At 38.0% G+C, this 17,093-nt stretch overlaps 1 protein-coding gene across 3 annotated transcripts in view; it reads left to right on the top strand.

Annotated features, from left to right (window-relative positions):
* Window positions 1–762: 762 nt before the first annotated feature.
* LOC117403255 (endothelial PAS domain-containing protein 1) overlaps window positions 763–17,093 on the top strand; it is a 70,079-nt gene continuing 53,748 nt past the window's right edge. For all 3 annotated transcript variants that reach the window (XM_034005272.3, XM_034005271.3, XM_059024709.1), the window contains exon 1: window positions 763–1,153. In XM_034005272.3, the coding sequence (XP_033861163.3) occupies window positions 1,128–1,153 (26 nt within the window). In that variant the 5' untranslated portion in view covers window positions 763–1,127. The remainder of the gene's footprint in view (window positions 1,154–17,093) is intronic.

The following is a 17,093-nucleotide window of genomic DNA, read 5'->3' as shown; positions in this document are numbered from 1 at the left end:
AAAAGTATATATGATTTAAAAAAAAGTGCTAATACTGTTTAGAAACCTCCACACTTATCCGCCAACCAGCAATCTCACACAGTAGATTACCGCAGAACTTTCACATGGAATGCCTAGTTTAAAAAAATAAATAATAATAATAATAATAATAATAATAATAATAATAATAATAATAATAATAATAATAATAATGAAAGAGAAGAGAAGAAAGGTAAAGCGCTGACATAAATCTGTAAAATTGACATTCAAAAATGTTTAAAATAATAATCAAGCCACTGATAGCAATACAAATACAAAATACAAAAAAAATAATAAAAACTTCTGTAAAGCGCTACCAGCGTTATACTCACTGATTAGGGCTCTACTGCTATTTAGACACACTGCTAGCAAAATACCGACCATACAGCAGAAAAATAAACAAAGAAATAAAATAAAACAAACTAAAAGTGGCATTCGTATCCATCCGTAAAACATTGTAAGTGATGGTAAAGTGGGATGAACTTGGCACCTCTCTGTTACTCTACCGCTAATTCTCCGTGGTGTGTTGTGCCACAACTTGTGGGTTTTTGTCCACTTTACCAGAACCTCCCCCGGTTACCCGCCGCCCCGCCTCCGACTGACGGCTAAAACTGCCCCGTCCTGATATGCAACAGATACAGTTTTGCAAAGGGAGGGGGGTTGGTTTGTGTGTTTAGGGCGGAGCGCCGGACAGTGTCCGCCAATCCCGCCGCTGAGATTGATTTAGAGCTGTCAGCAGCGCCGCTGGGAGCAGGGAAGGGTGGACTGGGTCTAGGGCTGGAACTTTCCCAGACACGGCAGAAGCAGCAAACGTAACTTTAAAGGGTGCTGGGAAGAAAAACTTTACCGCAACTTTCATCCTTGAGGTCTCTTCTAAGGACGCGCGGCTGTACAATCCTCGGCAGTGTTCTGAGACTGTATAGCCGACTCTGAATGAAGAGTTTAATAATACAACTGTATAACGACTCCGACAGTTGCGTTTGAACAAACAAACAAACAACAATTTACTTTTTAGTGTTGTTATTTTTACTTTATAGATTTTTTTTTTTCAAACCACTGCTGGAAGAAAAAATACTTGTCTGCCTTAACTTCAACAAACAAACAAAAACATGACAGCTGATAAAGAAAAGAAAAGGTAGGCAGCATTTTTTCCAAATGTTATATTCATGTTTTAATATATATATATATATATATATATATATATATATATATATATATATATATATATATATATATATATTGGGGGGGGCGACAGGGTGAAAAGTGTTTTAAAAACACGTCGGTGCAGTGTCCTTGCTCAGTCCGGCTGGATTGTTGACTTCATGAAAAAGCCATTTGTTGCGCACTAACTCACGTCAGCCCGAGGACCTGTTGCATTGGGTCAATTGATCCAACTACAACGTCTGCCAATTAATATATATCATCAAAGGAAAATGATAAAGAATTGTGCATCAAGGTCATCGATTATAAAAAGCCGTCTTCGCTTCAGCACCTATATTATTGTTTATATTGACTGCCGTAGCTATAATAAGGGACAAAACTGTATAAAAACCTGTTTCCAAACAAACATGCAGATGGCTTTTTAGGCTTTTAATTGGGTTGGTGTGAAGTGATTGTATTAGTTGTCATGTTATTATTATTATTATTATTATTATTATTATTATTATTATTATTATTATTATTATTAATAATAATAATAATAATAATATGAATTATAGCAATAGTAATAATGTTAATCTGCATTATCTTGTCTCGGTTGCCGATACAAGTCTATATTTTATAAAGCATTACATAGTTGTTTCTCGTTAAGTTATTTATATGCCCAGCAACGTGCTTCTAAACGGGTAAGCTTTTCTACTCTGACCTCTGAGACGTGATCGATTATTTTGCGGAGGAGTGTGAGTGTTTTATGCGTGGATGGCTGCTTTATTTTTCCTTCGCTGTTACAATGGTACTTTAAACTGGACAAACACACTGGAAATGTGTTCTTGCGGAAAACACACGTGAAACAAAGTAATGGTGCTGTCGTCAGGACCGAGTACATGTACAGAGGTGTAGAACCGCTGTACTTTGAGTAAGAGCAGTAGCAGAAAAACAGAAACATCATTAGACATTGGTAAAGGTAATAATAATAATAATAATAATAATAATAATAATAATAATAATAATAATAATAATAATGTATTCACTGAGTTTGATTTGATAAGAAAATATAGTTTAAGGTTGAATTGAAATGTTGAATGCATAGTATTGACAGTCATAATTAGATTGTCATTTGTTCTATTTTTAAATGGATATATCTTCATGTAGTCAAATGGTAACGTTTTGTACTGTAGATTGTCAAGTACAGTACGCACAGCAGGTTATGAAGATCACTTTTCATTTGGCTTTACTACTTTGTGTGCTTAATTAAACAGGTGGAGGGATTTTTATGATATAAAACAAGTCATGTGTTGATTTATTTATTTAATTCTCAGAAAATGAACCCATAAACCCGGTGTCATATTAATGTCTTTCTAAATAAAGGAGATGAACACACTCCTGCCCAGTAGTACGTTTTTATTTTTTTATTTCAGGTGTCAATTAAACATTGGTTATACATGGTAACACTTTAAGTGTCTCACATAGTAGTCACATAGTAGTTACATAGTAAATACATGCCTACTTACACAGAACTACAATGTTATTATGCATAGTTACAATGTACTTCACCTGTAAATCTTTTTGCACCATTCAACCCTAACTCTAACCCATTTCTGAAACAATTGTGTACTTATATCAGTCAAAAAGATGTACACATTAAGTACATTGTAACTAGCAACATTGTAATTATATGTAGGTACACATGCATTTACTAAGTAACTACAGTACTATGCACATACACAGTAAATAGAGACACTATTCTCTATAGAGGCGTGTTACCCTTTGCATTTATCTTTGTGATAGACGTGTTCATTTTTTCCTTGGTTTGTATTTTAATAACCCCGTTTCCAGTGTTTAACTGCAGTAATGGGTCACCTGATAATAACTCTGGCAATGGTATTATTTGTAATATCTCCAGTTTGGTGACCTCTTGCCCTTTTCATACCCCATACTGTAAGTTCATAGGAGAAACTTGCAATGAGTTTCTAATTGGTTTGAGAAGTTGATCTGGGTTATAGCCTGGTATTGCTCAATCTGCTGTTGTGCATCCAGCTGTGTTTTTCATTTAAAGCTTTGTTGTTTGACAGAGATTAATGTTTGTGATTTATAAAAATACTCTGCCAAGACCAGCTTTCTTCTCATTTATCTAGCTGTCATTATTAACCCACCTTCATAGAAGTATCGCCAGTTCGAATGAGAAAATTGCATTCGTTTGAACAGCTACCTTTCTGTGCGTGCCAGAAACTAAAAGTTCTTTGATCATACCTCATTTGTGATTGTGTTTAATTTAAAACATGTGATTTTAAAGTATATTAGGGCAAACTAGTTCAGGCATGGACATAATACTCCTATTGTATAGCAGTTTCACCCATTCCAGGTTTTAATTTGGGGTAGCCACAGTGTATAGGCAACAAGCTCAAGTGTGTCTTATTAAACTCATAGTAAAACCAAGAATGGGTCAAACTGCTATGCAGTGGGAGTCTTATTTCCACCCCTGTTGTCACAGTTTGAAATTGGGTGTGTTCTAGCACCCCACAGAACTTGTGCCACATATCTTGTATTGTACCATTTCACTTGAGGTTTGCGTGCTGTAAACAGCTCCGTATTTGTGTTTTAATTGGTTTTTCGCTATGATTGTGTCATTGAGTTTAGACACAAGACTTTTGTGTTTGTGGTTTAACGGTATTGTTTTGGCACAATTTGTTTTTACAGTGTAAACAAGTAAGTTCTGATTTCTGTTGCAAAACCATGTTGCACAGCCAGCTGTGACTACCTCACCACACACAGAGATATACATACAGTCTGACTGGTGATCAAGCTATCACACTGAAAGTGTAATGTAACCTTGTTAAATAGGCTTATTTTTGTTCATATAAAACTTGTTGCAATAATTCAGTACACAAAGTGACATTGCCGACCAGGGGCGCTGGAAGTAGGGGTGCTGGGGGTGCGGCTGCACCCCCTGGATTGAAGTGCTGTGCACCTGATCCATCATATACAGGGGTTACAGTTTTCTTCAATAGTTTTCAGCACCCCCACTATAAAAATTGTTACAGTGCCACTGTTGCCGACTGCAGTTCGTCAAATGCAAAATCAGCCAGTTATGTTGCAGAATCATAAAGAAACAACTCATTTGCTAGTTAGGTAGGGGTATGTCTTCTTTAGTTTTCCTTTTTAATGCAAGTTGAGTTATGCTGATTTTGCCCTTCAAGGTAAAATGTGAATGCGAAACTCTTCTGTGAAAGATATCGTTATGATATGGTACTGTATGTAGGATGGTTCACTTGAAAACAAACAGCTTCCAAATCATAAAAAGAAATGAAAGGGGCATTTTAACAGTGGAAAGTAGAAAGTGTTGACATATAATGCTGGTTTAAGTTACTGTGTACTGTGTGAACACGTCAGTATGGTGATTGTATAGTACTTGAAGAACAAATGGGAACAGTGTGTACACGGTGTTCCACCGCCTTCATCCTGTGTGAAGCATTACGTTTTTCAAACTGCCTAAAATAGGTGATACACCCGACAATCGAATCAGTGTAATCTATCTGTCACCCTCAGTTCCTGGTAAATCAATTGAATAGTTACCTAACTACCACAGTCACTGTCAGAATACTAAAACAAGACAACTCAAACTTGAAAATGACGTATGGGGATGTAATTGAGGGATTACCATCAAGTGTAATCCACAATATACCTTTTTCAAAACCGAAAAGCGTGATTTAGAGATTAGAGTGTATCCACCCTGTGTCCCAATACTTTAAACACAATGACCGGAGCCTGAAGTCTACCAGGACATTTCATTATATATAGATACATGTCTGTGGAGTTTGAAAATAATATATATATATATATATATATATATATATATATATATATATATATATATATATATATATATACATTTGAAAAGAAAAGGTATAACTGCAGTGTACAGAAATGTTTTTTGGGTTTTTTTTGGATGTACATAACAAGGTGATGGTAGTGGTGTTAATTTATCATACTGTAGATGCAGTTGTCTCAGCAGAGATCTTCTTTGAAACCTTGTTTGTAGAAAAATAAGCATGCCAGGCATGCTAAGTGTCTGCTCATTTCATGTGGTTTGCGCACAGCCAGAGTGATTTTGTACTGGAGGCTTTCCGTGTGTTGTCTGTAAGCATGCCCAGTAAAGAATTAGAAATGGCTCATTTAGCCTTCTAGTGCATTGCTCACACAGAACAAGGAACCAGTGTGTTTCGGTTATTGCCATGTAGCAAATTTCAGAAGATTGCTTTTTATTTTTTTTACTCTAATCGGGGTATACAACTATGTGTAGTGTAGTGGAAAAAGGAGCAATTTGGGTCTCGTAGCCCCTGATACTGTACAAGAAGTTCTGCATTCTCATTGCAGACTACCCCTTACAGCACTGAACTCTCGCTTGTTTTGTCTGGCAAAGTCATTTGATTTGTCCTGTTATTTTTGTGGACGGATCTTCAGTCAAAAGAGGTGCCCTGATCATGACCCTTCTAGCAGACTGAACATATGGAGTCAGCAATTTTCTTTGATTAACGGCAGGGGGGGGGCGGGAGGGGGGCACTGTTTAGGGTGTTACCTCAGAAGCAACCAGACCACAGTGCTGAAGAGACCTAGCCCCTGGGGCATTGGCATATAGCATCTAGAGCAGACTCCTGTTGGCTTTCTCTTCTGAAGTCTCTTTACAATGTAAAGATTAGACAGGCCGAACAGCCTCCTCTTCCTCATAAACTTTCTTAAGATTTTTGTTGGCTCAAATGTTGTTCCGTTTCATTCCACTGATTAACGCTTTCCCCGGGGGGTTCTTATCTGTCTTGTTGCTTGGCCCCGCTCGCTGGCAGCCCTTTTCAACATGCGCCCCGCTGCCAAAGCATACAGTACTGTATGTGGGGCAACAGGGTCTATCAGGCAGCAAGCAACGGAAATCAGAATCTGGCTGAGTTCACAAGCTATGCTTATGTGTGTGCAGCTGATGTCTCCAATTGGTTTGGTAAAAAAAACAAAAAACAATTATAATAATAAAACCATCTTATTAAAGTATTTGGCAGTGGTTGGTGCGTGTTTCTGGCTGGTATCTTCATCATTTAATAACAGCTTTGCTGTAAATGTAATTAAATCCATTGCAGCAGATCTTTACTTTGAAAGCACACTGGCGAACTAGGAAACCCATACTGGCATCATGTGTTTTTCTTAAAAATTAAAGCAAAGAGCAGCGACCTTGTGCAAGTCTAACACTTGTGAACTTGCACATAATTACAGTGCTATTATGCATAGATACAGTGTAAATATTGTGTAAATCTTTTTGCATGAGTATTACCATTGTATCAGAAAGGGTTAGGGTTAGATTTAGAGTTAGGGATAAAATTAATTTGAACAATGACCACTAGGGGATTGCAGCTTTAATATAGGCCCCCTCTGTAACCGTCGCATCTCTGTGCAGTTTCAGAGGGAACAGAAATGACAGATTCACATACTGTACTAGTGGTCATTTTTCAAACCACTTCACTTCAGAAATTCAGCTCTTAGAAGAGGCTAAAAAGAACATGGTAAATACAAGCATAGTGAGCAATAAGGAGAGACAACACACAGCAGAATGTCAAACAGGTGTTATGAAGACTTTGACTAAAGTCTGGATCATGTAGCTAATATCTCACACCTACTACTTTATAATACAATTATCTCCATTCTTTATTCTTTATTATTTAAAAAGAACACTTTATTTACATTATTTTTTTGTTCTTTTTTAAATGCCTCATGATAGCTTCTGGTTATGTTTTCCAGTTGGCATTCTTCCACAATGGCGAACTAAAAGGACTGTACTGGTGAGAAACAGTGTAAATTCAGTCTTTCGGTCAGCGTTGTACAGAGTGATGGCTGGCTTCATGCCACCTGCCAGTGTGCCAGTTGTATCAGAGCTTGTTTGATGACTACAAGGTTAAAGGCCACCAGGCTCTATAGTGAAGCATGTGTCTGCACGGTTTTCCTCGTCCCTCCAGGAGCATTAACGTCACCCTGATTGGCTTCATTGCCTCCTCTAATCTGAGGCGCCTGTGTAGCTTAGAGGTGCACTGCGGCAGTCTGCATCCACGCTTCGGACAGCAGCCGTCTTCTGCTTTTACATACTGTACAGTGCTAATGTACTGTAGGCAGCTGATAGACTAAGGCTGGGAATAAATTTCATCTTCATAGCGGCTTACGTAACACTTCACATTGTCTCTAATTACTGTGTAGTTACTTAGCAAATACATGTGTACTTACACATAAATACAATGTTATTATGCATAGTTACAATGTACTTAAATTGTCAATCTTTTTGCATGATATAACCCTAATCCTAACTCTAAACCTAACCCTAACCCTTTTCTGATACAATTGTGTACCTACATATATCATGCAAAAAGACCTACACATTAAATACATTATAGCTGAATAATCTTGTAATTATGTGCAACGCTAAGTAACTACTATGTAAATACACAGTAATTGGAGACGCTTCATGTAACGTGTTACCCGGCTTTCAAAGATAGCCCAACAATAGCAAAAACAAACCTGTTCAAATATAATTAGTTTAGTTTTGAGCAGTACTGTAGAATACGGTGTGGGTTAACATAGATCTAGTACAAGACAAGTTCCTATCCATATTCTGTGCTCTTCACTACTCCTGTGAATATGCATGGGATGTGTTCGACTGCATTCCTCAGTTTAGTAATGGCCCCAACAAAAATGTCAAGTTACCTCCAGTTGTGGTCTCCAAAGAGTAAATGAATTACCAGGGAGTGGGTCTAATCAGCAGATCTATATCCATTTTGCTTTGATTAACACATTGTTGCAACAAGTGAGCTTGCTGTATAGACACTATGAGGCCTTGGATTAACACCTGCTTGAAGAGCCTATTAGTACTCTGTTAGTTATACAGCAGCTAACAACCAGATAATAATGCCTCATTAAATTATTCTAATTTTAAACACATGTCTCTTAAACTGCAGCTCAGATTGCAAAAATCCAAACAAGGCTGCAAACTAAGTGAAAATCACAGGAGAGCAAAGTGCACGCTTTATATAACTCTAGATAATGGATCAGCCGAACAACATTCAAATACAAAGACATCACTGTGCTGCTGTGTGGATTACTCTCAGGAGCCACTCTAATGAGCGTGTCAGGATCTGTGTGTCTCATGCAGTATCAAACTATCATCATTAGACACATATAGATTAGAGAGCTTTGTCTGAGCAACAGGTAAAGAAGTGGCTCATTTCTGTTTAAAATAACTTTATAACCACTGGTTTAAACTTTAATGGGCTGTGTGTGTGTGTGTGTGTGTCATAAACACTGTCTAGTGGTTATTAACACATCATGCAGAATGCAGTGTAACGCTGACAACCTCAGGTCATGGAATTGGAAAGAGAGGACACAAGCCATGGCACTGCAGTGATGACAGATGGTCTTCGTGACTTTTTCCCTTTCAGCTAATGAGAGTACTTTTTTTTTAACTGTAACTTGAGAGCTGCTTACAGTGTCGTAAATTCTAAAGATCTTTTTAGGATACTGATTTGGATAAAATGGCTAAGGGGGTCCTGGTTAATGATACGGTTTGGCACTTGTTAGCGAAAGAGGTAAAACACTAGAATGTCAAAAGAGCAGTAATGTCAGTTTTGATTTGCGTCACTTCTCAAGGTTAACGTTGAGTTGTGAAATTTACATTTAAATTAAATTGAACAAACTGTGTTAAATTTGATTAATGGTAAACTAATTCTGTATTCCTGTCCCCGAGCCTACAATCCCCCGCGAGAAAAAACAAGAGCTCTTTGTCATGATCGGCCAGCGAGGCAGCCCCAAGGTCAGCTCAGTCATGCTTGTGTTTATGTGCACTCAGTCAGGTACATGGAGTCCTGGACAGCAGCCCACTGTGTTGGGGAGGGGGAGTGCAGTCCCTGGTTTGCTGTTGAACTTGGCCCCCATGGCTGTGCTTCCTAGTACAAGCTGAAGTTCACACAGATCCCAAGCCAGGCCTGCCCAGAACGCTGTCTCCTCAGACTTCCTGCAGGCTTTCAGAATGCTTCCTTCTCTTGCATAACGCCGACCCCGGGCTGGTAGCCTTTGCTCCAGAGCTGCTATATTTGAGATGACATTGTGAACTTGGCTGGGCTCTGGTATTGAAATGTCTAAGCCTTACTCTCAGCCAAAAAGCAGTTGGTGGCTGAGCGGTGTATTTTTCAGTATTTACAGTTTTCATCAAAATAACCTTTTAAGGGGGGCGTGGAGCAAAGTCCTCCAGTTTTTATAGGTATGATTAAAATATTAACTGTATTAAGCCCTGGAAGTACAGTATAAGCATATTGCTGTATAGACAATTGTATCATTTATATGACACTCTATGATACACATCCCTTCCTGCGTTTGTCATTAGAAACTAATATATTTATTGGAAATATCACATTTGAAATAGGTCAGGTAGCGAGTTCTGTTGAACAAATGTAGAAATCTGTAGCACTTCCCTTACCCCTCTCTAATAAAATACATTTACCTACATGTTTTCTTTTAGTACTGTAGCTTCTTAGCACTCATTCTCTGACAGGTGTATTCATTTTACACACTGGGCTTCCTCGTTTCTTTAGAAGTTACTATGCACACTCTGTAAAGCTGGCTAAGTGAGAGATACTTTCGAGGGGTTATTTTAAACTGTAAGGAGTTCAGTTACAAAGTGGAAAGTTGTTTTAACCGAGTATTATCATGGGGTCGGGGGAGAGAACGTGAGAAAGGTTTCACCTCTTCCTGACTGATACAGCATGTGTTGTTTCACCAGGCTGCTATATTAAGCGTCTGACCGGTGGGTAAATGTATCTGTTATTAGTAGATGAAGAATTTTGCTAGTTCTCAAATACTGTTTTTGTTCATTTGTTCGTGTAGTGTCACTTTTTGTGGTCCAGTGCAATTCTATATATGCAATACTATCACATTTGTAGTACTTTTGGGGGCTTTTGGTGACTTGAATGTTAAAATGACACTCTCATTCTCAGTTTGATCTTCTAAGTAATGTAACAAATGGCATACACCCTTTTATGGCTAGCTAAGGGGAGTACACGGTAATGTCTTTGACACTTTCATCACACTGTAGCTGTTTCACAAACACTGTTCTCTAACTCATACATGATCCCCAGTATTAATGACGCATCTACTGGGCAACAAAAAGGGCAAGGCCGTGGCCTTCAGTTCAATACATTTGTAGAGGGCACCAAGGCCACTGAACTTAAGTCCAAAGTGTAGGATGTTGTGTAATTTTGCTTAGGATTCATATGTAAAGTAAATTATTGGCTACAGAAAGAAAAACACAGTTTAACTTAATAGTAACTATTTATTAATCAGAAAATTCAGTGTCAGCCACATGAAGGGCACAGCGTGTGGTTTTCACTAACTCTGCTGTGCAGAATAAATTAATTTTTTTCTATGTCTAAATATCGGGACTTTCTTCTTATGCATCGGGACGCTGGACATTTGCTAGGAAATCGGGACTGTCCCAACCCTATAGGGACTGTTGGCATGTATGTGGAACTGGTGTACAGTTATAATATGGGAAATCGCATGCTGCAGCTCGCATGCTTAGTGTTAGTTAGTGGAGTCCAGTGGTCTGAGAGCATGTAACACAGACAGCTCTTATGTTTTTTTACTGTACATGTAACTATTTATTGTTTCATTAAAAAACTAGTTTAAATTTCAGTGAGTTTGTTCTGTTATTTATGATATTAAATGCACCACGGTAAACACACAGTATCATATATTTTAGATATTTCCAAACTATTCCCTTTTATTACCATAATCTGACAGCTAGATTTAGTGAATGACAGTTTTTCTATTGCAATCAAGTAAGCTGCAGTACCTAAATGTTTTTTTTTCCCTACACTTTCTAATTACAAAATGGTCAGTGAGACCTAAACTCAATTTTCCCTGCAGCAGCTGACCCTTAGTACAAAACCCATTTTTAAATGACTATGCCTGCTTCTTTGGCTGAAGTCGAGAGATATTATCAGCTTGTCTGTAACTAGGTAAGTTGCTGCGCAATTCATTCATCCTCAGACTCGAATGGGATATGGGAGAGATGCGGCTGCTAAAGAAGATGCAACAAAATATAAAAATGTATTTGTGTTGACTCAAAACTTATTTAGACACACTATGATTTGATTGGTGTAAGACAACATTGGTTTATCGGAGTTCGCAAAGAAAACTTTTTTTAGCTTGATACAGTAACCTTTTCACTTTTTAAAATTTTTTTTAAAATGATTGACCTTTTGCTGCGTTTCAGCCCATCCTTATCATTATTTTCTTTATTTTAAGTTTTCGGTGCATTTTGCTAATGGCACGTGTGCAACACACAGACCTTCATCAAGGGACGGTAACCAAGTCCATCCAGGTCTTGGAGATGGAGCGGTAAATGTACAACCTATTCTTAATTGAATAACTAAAGACACTGCTGAGAGAGAAACAGCATAACTGTTTAATTTCCTGAGTTCGCTTACCTATTAGTTTTCAATCTGATTTTTTGTTTAGGCTAGAGCGTGTCCATCAGCTCAACAAATCCTGATAGGCTAGCGAATGTCAGTGCAGTGTGATACCGTAAAAACGAGTGATTGGATTTGCTGTCAATCAACCCACATTTTTTTTTGTTGGATCAGCTGTTCTTACAATGTAGTTAATGCAACTGTACACGACTCCCTACTCCCCCGAACCTCTAGAAGAGTGGTGTCTTTTTTTGGCTGATCACAATTAACTAATGCAGGGAGAGGATCACTCAGTGTGAACTACCACTGCGTCCGTTCGTAGAGCTCCTCTATCTCATATAAACCAGACTTTATTATCACATTTTGAAATATTTACGCTGCTTCAGTGTGAATGCAAAAAAATACGCTTGCCGCTTGCGTTGCTGCGCCGCGCCAGTGTGAAAGACCCCTTACTCAAGTTACCCCCACTCAGGGAATGAGAGAGTACAAGTTTGGACCATCTGTGTTTTTAAAATCCTGAACCTTTTACTGCTGGCTTTTACAGTCTGGGAGCAGAAGAATTGGGGAGTATGCTTTAGATTCTAATGGGATCTGAAGTCTGGCACCCCCCTTTTCTGAAAGAGGAAAAAATAACAAGAAATAATTCCCCAAATTGAATCTCATGAATTCTTTAACATTCTTAAATATTATCATGCTAATTGTGTAAAATTTTAAATTTGTTTTTAAATTATGTAATTTAAAAACAAACCAAAATATTAATTGCGACGACACAAAATCAAAGACTTGAAGCTTGCGTCGAAAGGAAATACATCTTTTTACATCAGCAAACGTGTTTGTGGTGAGTCTGGACCAGTCTTTACATGAAGCCCTCTGCATGTGTGAACTTGACAGAGAAGGACAGCGAGTGGGAAGAGGTTTTACTGCTTACAAAACACTCAATCAAACCACAAAAAATGAAGAGGTTCAGTTGTTTTCTTTAATCCCTTAACATTCTGATTTAAAACAAATACACAAGAGCTAACACACCCTGATCACTTCTGCATTTTTTATATTTCTATACACCAGAGCTGAGGTGGATGCAAGCTTTTTTTTGTTTTACAATGACTGCTTCATTTTTTTAAAGATTCATTTTCTATGCCAGCACTTTTTCCTGTCTGTTTTTATTCCACTCCAAAGCCCTGATGGTTAACAGTACACACACTGATGTGCTCATGTGGGATTGAGTGTCTATGGAACATTATGCTCAAAGAAACATAATGGTGGCGGTTGATACAGTACCTGACTAGATTAATAGCCGCACTTTATTTAATAGAGAGACACTGACTGTAATTACAGTGTGAGAAAACTTCTAATGAACCTTAACAGGTTCTTAGCAACATACAGATGGGGACCACAGCTTGTCACCTGGCCTAATGCATGCTGTGCACATCGGGGCTAAGTAGACAGTTTTCCATCAGACTCACAGAGCTTAAATGGACAGAGGAAGTGCAGGACAGCCGGCTGTAAAATAAATACAATAAAACCAGCCGGCTGGTTAATGAAATAAAAAAGGCTAAATTATCGTCAATGAAAAGTAATTTGCAGAAAATGTGCAGGACGGGGCTAGGGGTAATGCTTCTAATCAGTGTTCTGAACACGCAGCACAGCGTGTATCCGTACAGACACGCAACTGGGACCCATGTGTACCCGTACAGACACACAACTGGGACCCATTTAGTCGTGTTTTCGGAGTTGCTGGCGAGTTTTACATAATAATTGTTGTATTGTTTATTATTGAGTATGGTCTACTTAAGTCTTTCTTTGTATTAGTGCTCCAATATTTAGATGTACCTGTGAAGGCCCTGTAGGCACAAAGTGAATAAACTAAAATAAAACTAAAATCCCTGTTCTAAATTGTGATTCAAGCTCTACCCTCCCATATTCAAAGCACGGCATACATATTGTCCTATCCTGGTTTAAATCTTATCTGTCTGATAGGTTTCAGTTTGGGGAGGTAAAATTGGCATTATCAGAAGTTGTCTGTGGTGTTCCACAGGGCTACATTCTAGGTCCCTTGTTGTTTTCATTATATTTGCTACTGTTAGGTGACATTATCTGCAGACACGGAGTGAACTTCCATTGCTATGCTGATGATACCCAGCTATATTTGTGCCTAAAGCCAGGAATTTCTTTTGCCTGGGTGTTATAGCTACTTGCCTTACATGCATCAAGCACTGGATGTCACATAATTTTCTAATGTTGAATTCAGATAAAACAGAGGTTATGCTAGTGGGCTCACAGAAACAACTAAAAGGAAATGTGCAATTACATGACCTTAACCCTTGCAGTTTCTCATCAGAACTTAAACTAGAAATTAAGAGTTTAGGGGTCATCTTTGATCACAATCATTTGAGACTCATAGTAGGGAAGTTACTAAAGTACCTTTTTTACCATTTGAGAAATACAGCCAAACTTGCGTGAGAGTGGTGACCCTCGCAGGTTCTGTGACCTTTGACCTCATTGTCTTCTACCTTCACTCCAGTGTCACATGGGGCTCAGTAAGCAGCAGCTGAGAGCTCTGGAGCAGAGTGAAAGGACTTACAGGAAGCAAAACTCTATAAACAATCCTCACAAGGGCTTTCACTACTTTTATTAGAGGAATATGAGCTTTTTATTGACCCCACTACTGTAGCTTGGCGTGCAGCTGGGCCATTTGGCAAACATACACTAAAACAACCGCACCATTTGGAAACACACTGGGAGCATTAAAAGATTTGATTTTAGATATTTTCTTTTATTTTTTATTATTATTATTATTATTATTATTTCAGTTTCAATTTTATTTTACTGGTATGCAAGTGATTCCTAGATTGGTCTCATTGCTAGTTGCTTTTATGGTGGAGGAAGAGAACTTGAGCTGAGTAATTGATAATTTCTTGACAGCTGCGGGCTGCAATAATTATTAGATATCTCCAGCTGGAAAGGATGTTCAAAAAGAGTGCAGAGTGGGTCATCAACAGTGACGCTGTTCCACACGCTGTGCCTGTCGGTAGCAGCAATCTGTGATGAGCTCATTGCACGAAGCTTGATGGGACTGATAATGATTCTACTCAGCATAGGGAAACAGGAAAGCATGAATATACAAGGTTTGCAAATACAGTAGAGTACTGCTAGTCAGAAAGTAGTATCAGAGACATAAGGAACAAATTAAGATTTGTATAAATTTTAGTTAGGGTTTTTACTTTAATTATCCAAACAGTGCGGTGGCCATGCTCTTTCATACAAGGTATTATCAGCACCCCAACGATGCCTTGATGCCAGGACGCCCTTGACAATGAGATGCATATCTCAGGGGTTATATCCTGGTTAAAGAAATACATTTGAATTTGAATTTCAGACCCCTCTTGTCAGTGATGCACTGATTTAAATGAATGCCTGGACTGGGGAGGGTGGATTGGATTGGCTGCTTTCTCGTGACTCGGATGCAGTGTCACTGCATATTAACCCTTAAAAGAATGAAATGTCCTGGATGAGGAATAGCGGTTTTACATAGTTTTGGCGATGGTAATCACTCTGCAGGACAAAAAACTAAACTTGTGGGAAAGATATGATAAAGTGTCAGAGGAATTCCAATCTACATGTACCTGCACTGCACTGTAGAGCTCAGCTACTGTACAGCCGTGAAGCTGGCATCCTCCAGTGACTTGTGTTATTCTTTCTTAAGTACAGGGACAGCTCTGCTGAACTTCTCTTTGCCACTTACAGGAGGCTGGTGCCAAAGATTTAGAGACAAGACATGAAATTCCATGTCACAGGAAAAACATATTGGTCAGTGCACTGCTACAGTCATTGCTCTGTCTTTGAAATATCTGTGACCTTACCAGTCTGTGTTTATGTGTGGTCTGTCTATGTCTATACCACCAGTCTTTCACTATATTTGGGTAATGATTAAAAAATACAAAATCATGTATATTAATGTTTTAAGTGCATGATACATATTTAAATAATATATAGTAATAATATATAGTATAGTATGTTAACATGACTGTTATGTTCAGTTTTAAAACTAATGCAGTAGTACAGCACCAGTATTACGTTATGGACTGTCGCAATAGCTACCATAAATTGAGGCAGCTGGGTTTTAACGGCAGTTGTAAAAGGTTTAGTGGGACACATGCGTCTGTTTGGTTGTAACAATAAAGTGCCGTTCCTGGTCACTAAATCCTGTCTTGTGAATGCATAACAATGGCATCCAAGCAAAGCATTGGGTGGAATTTCTTTACCAAGCAGGAGAAAACAGAATTTGCAAACTCTGCCAAGGAAATATTTAATTCAAAAGAGGAAGCACACTTACATGATGTTGTTATGTTGTTTTGTTTCCGATATAGTTTTAGGTCCCGAGAAGAATAGTCGCTGCATTTATTATTATTGAGGGGTACTTGGCGCTCGCTGTGTGTTACTGTTTTCTGTAAAACATTGATATCCTGTCAGTTAAAAGCTTGTTTTAACGTTGTCTTTTATTATCAAAATAGTGCTGCACGGGTGCTAACAAAAACAAGAAAGCACAGCCATATATCACCAATATTAGCATCTCTTCACTGGTTACCGGTTAAATACAGAATTGATTTCAAGATTATGCTGCTTACTTTCAAGTGTTTACATGGCTTGGGTCCAGCTTCCTTGAAGGATATGCTTTGTCACTATGTGCCCTTGCGAAATCTGAGATCCGCCAGCAGTGTACCCATGCCGACAGCGATATATTATGGTTCATGTGTAAAATCAGTAAATCTATAGATTAACCAGTAAATGTGTAGATTTACCAACTCAATGTATAAAAGAACTAAGAAGATGGTAGTTATAATGCTACAGCATTTGAGGTGAATTCAGAAATAAAGTAAGCTTAATGGCAAAAAAAAAAATTATAAGATCTGTTACGAACTTTGGTTAATTAATTTATTTGTCTTAAACTCCAGCCTTAGGATTTTTTTTTGTATTATTTGATTAATCTTTCTAAACTTCACTGCATCCCTTCTTGCAATATTTTTTATTAATATTATTATTTAAAAAATAATAGTAATGTATGTATTTAGCAGAGACCATGTATTAATGTTTTGTCCTATATACAGGCATGATTAGAGACAGATTTCTGGTTTTAATTCTAACCATTGTACACCCCTTGTCTTTCGCTTTGTGTAAAAAAAAAAAAAAAAACACTTTCCCCATTTTATTTTAAATCAAAATTTACCATAGGGCAAACATTAGATATGGTAATAATGACATCTCTTCAGCAAAACTCATGTCTCCACTAAGTGTGATTTAGTATTATTCAGTTGAACTCATTTAGAAAAACCGGAGTGCACGCAGGTTTCGCATTTCAGTGAGAATCCGTGTGCTACGTCATTTTGCCGGCAACACATTGTTTTGTTTTGTGAATTGTTGCCAGACAGT

This window comes from Acipenser ruthenus, chromosome 5, assembly GCF_902713425.1.
Source record: "Acipenser ruthenus chromosome 5, fAciRut3.2 maternal haplotype, whole genome shotgun sequence".
Classification (NCBI taxonomy): Eukaryota; Metazoa; Chordata; class Actinopteri; order Acipenseriformes; family Acipenseridae; genus Acipenser; species Acipenser ruthenus.
The sequence above is the reverse complement of the archived record's forward strand: the minus strand, read 5'-3'. Positions and strand labels throughout refer to the sequence as shown.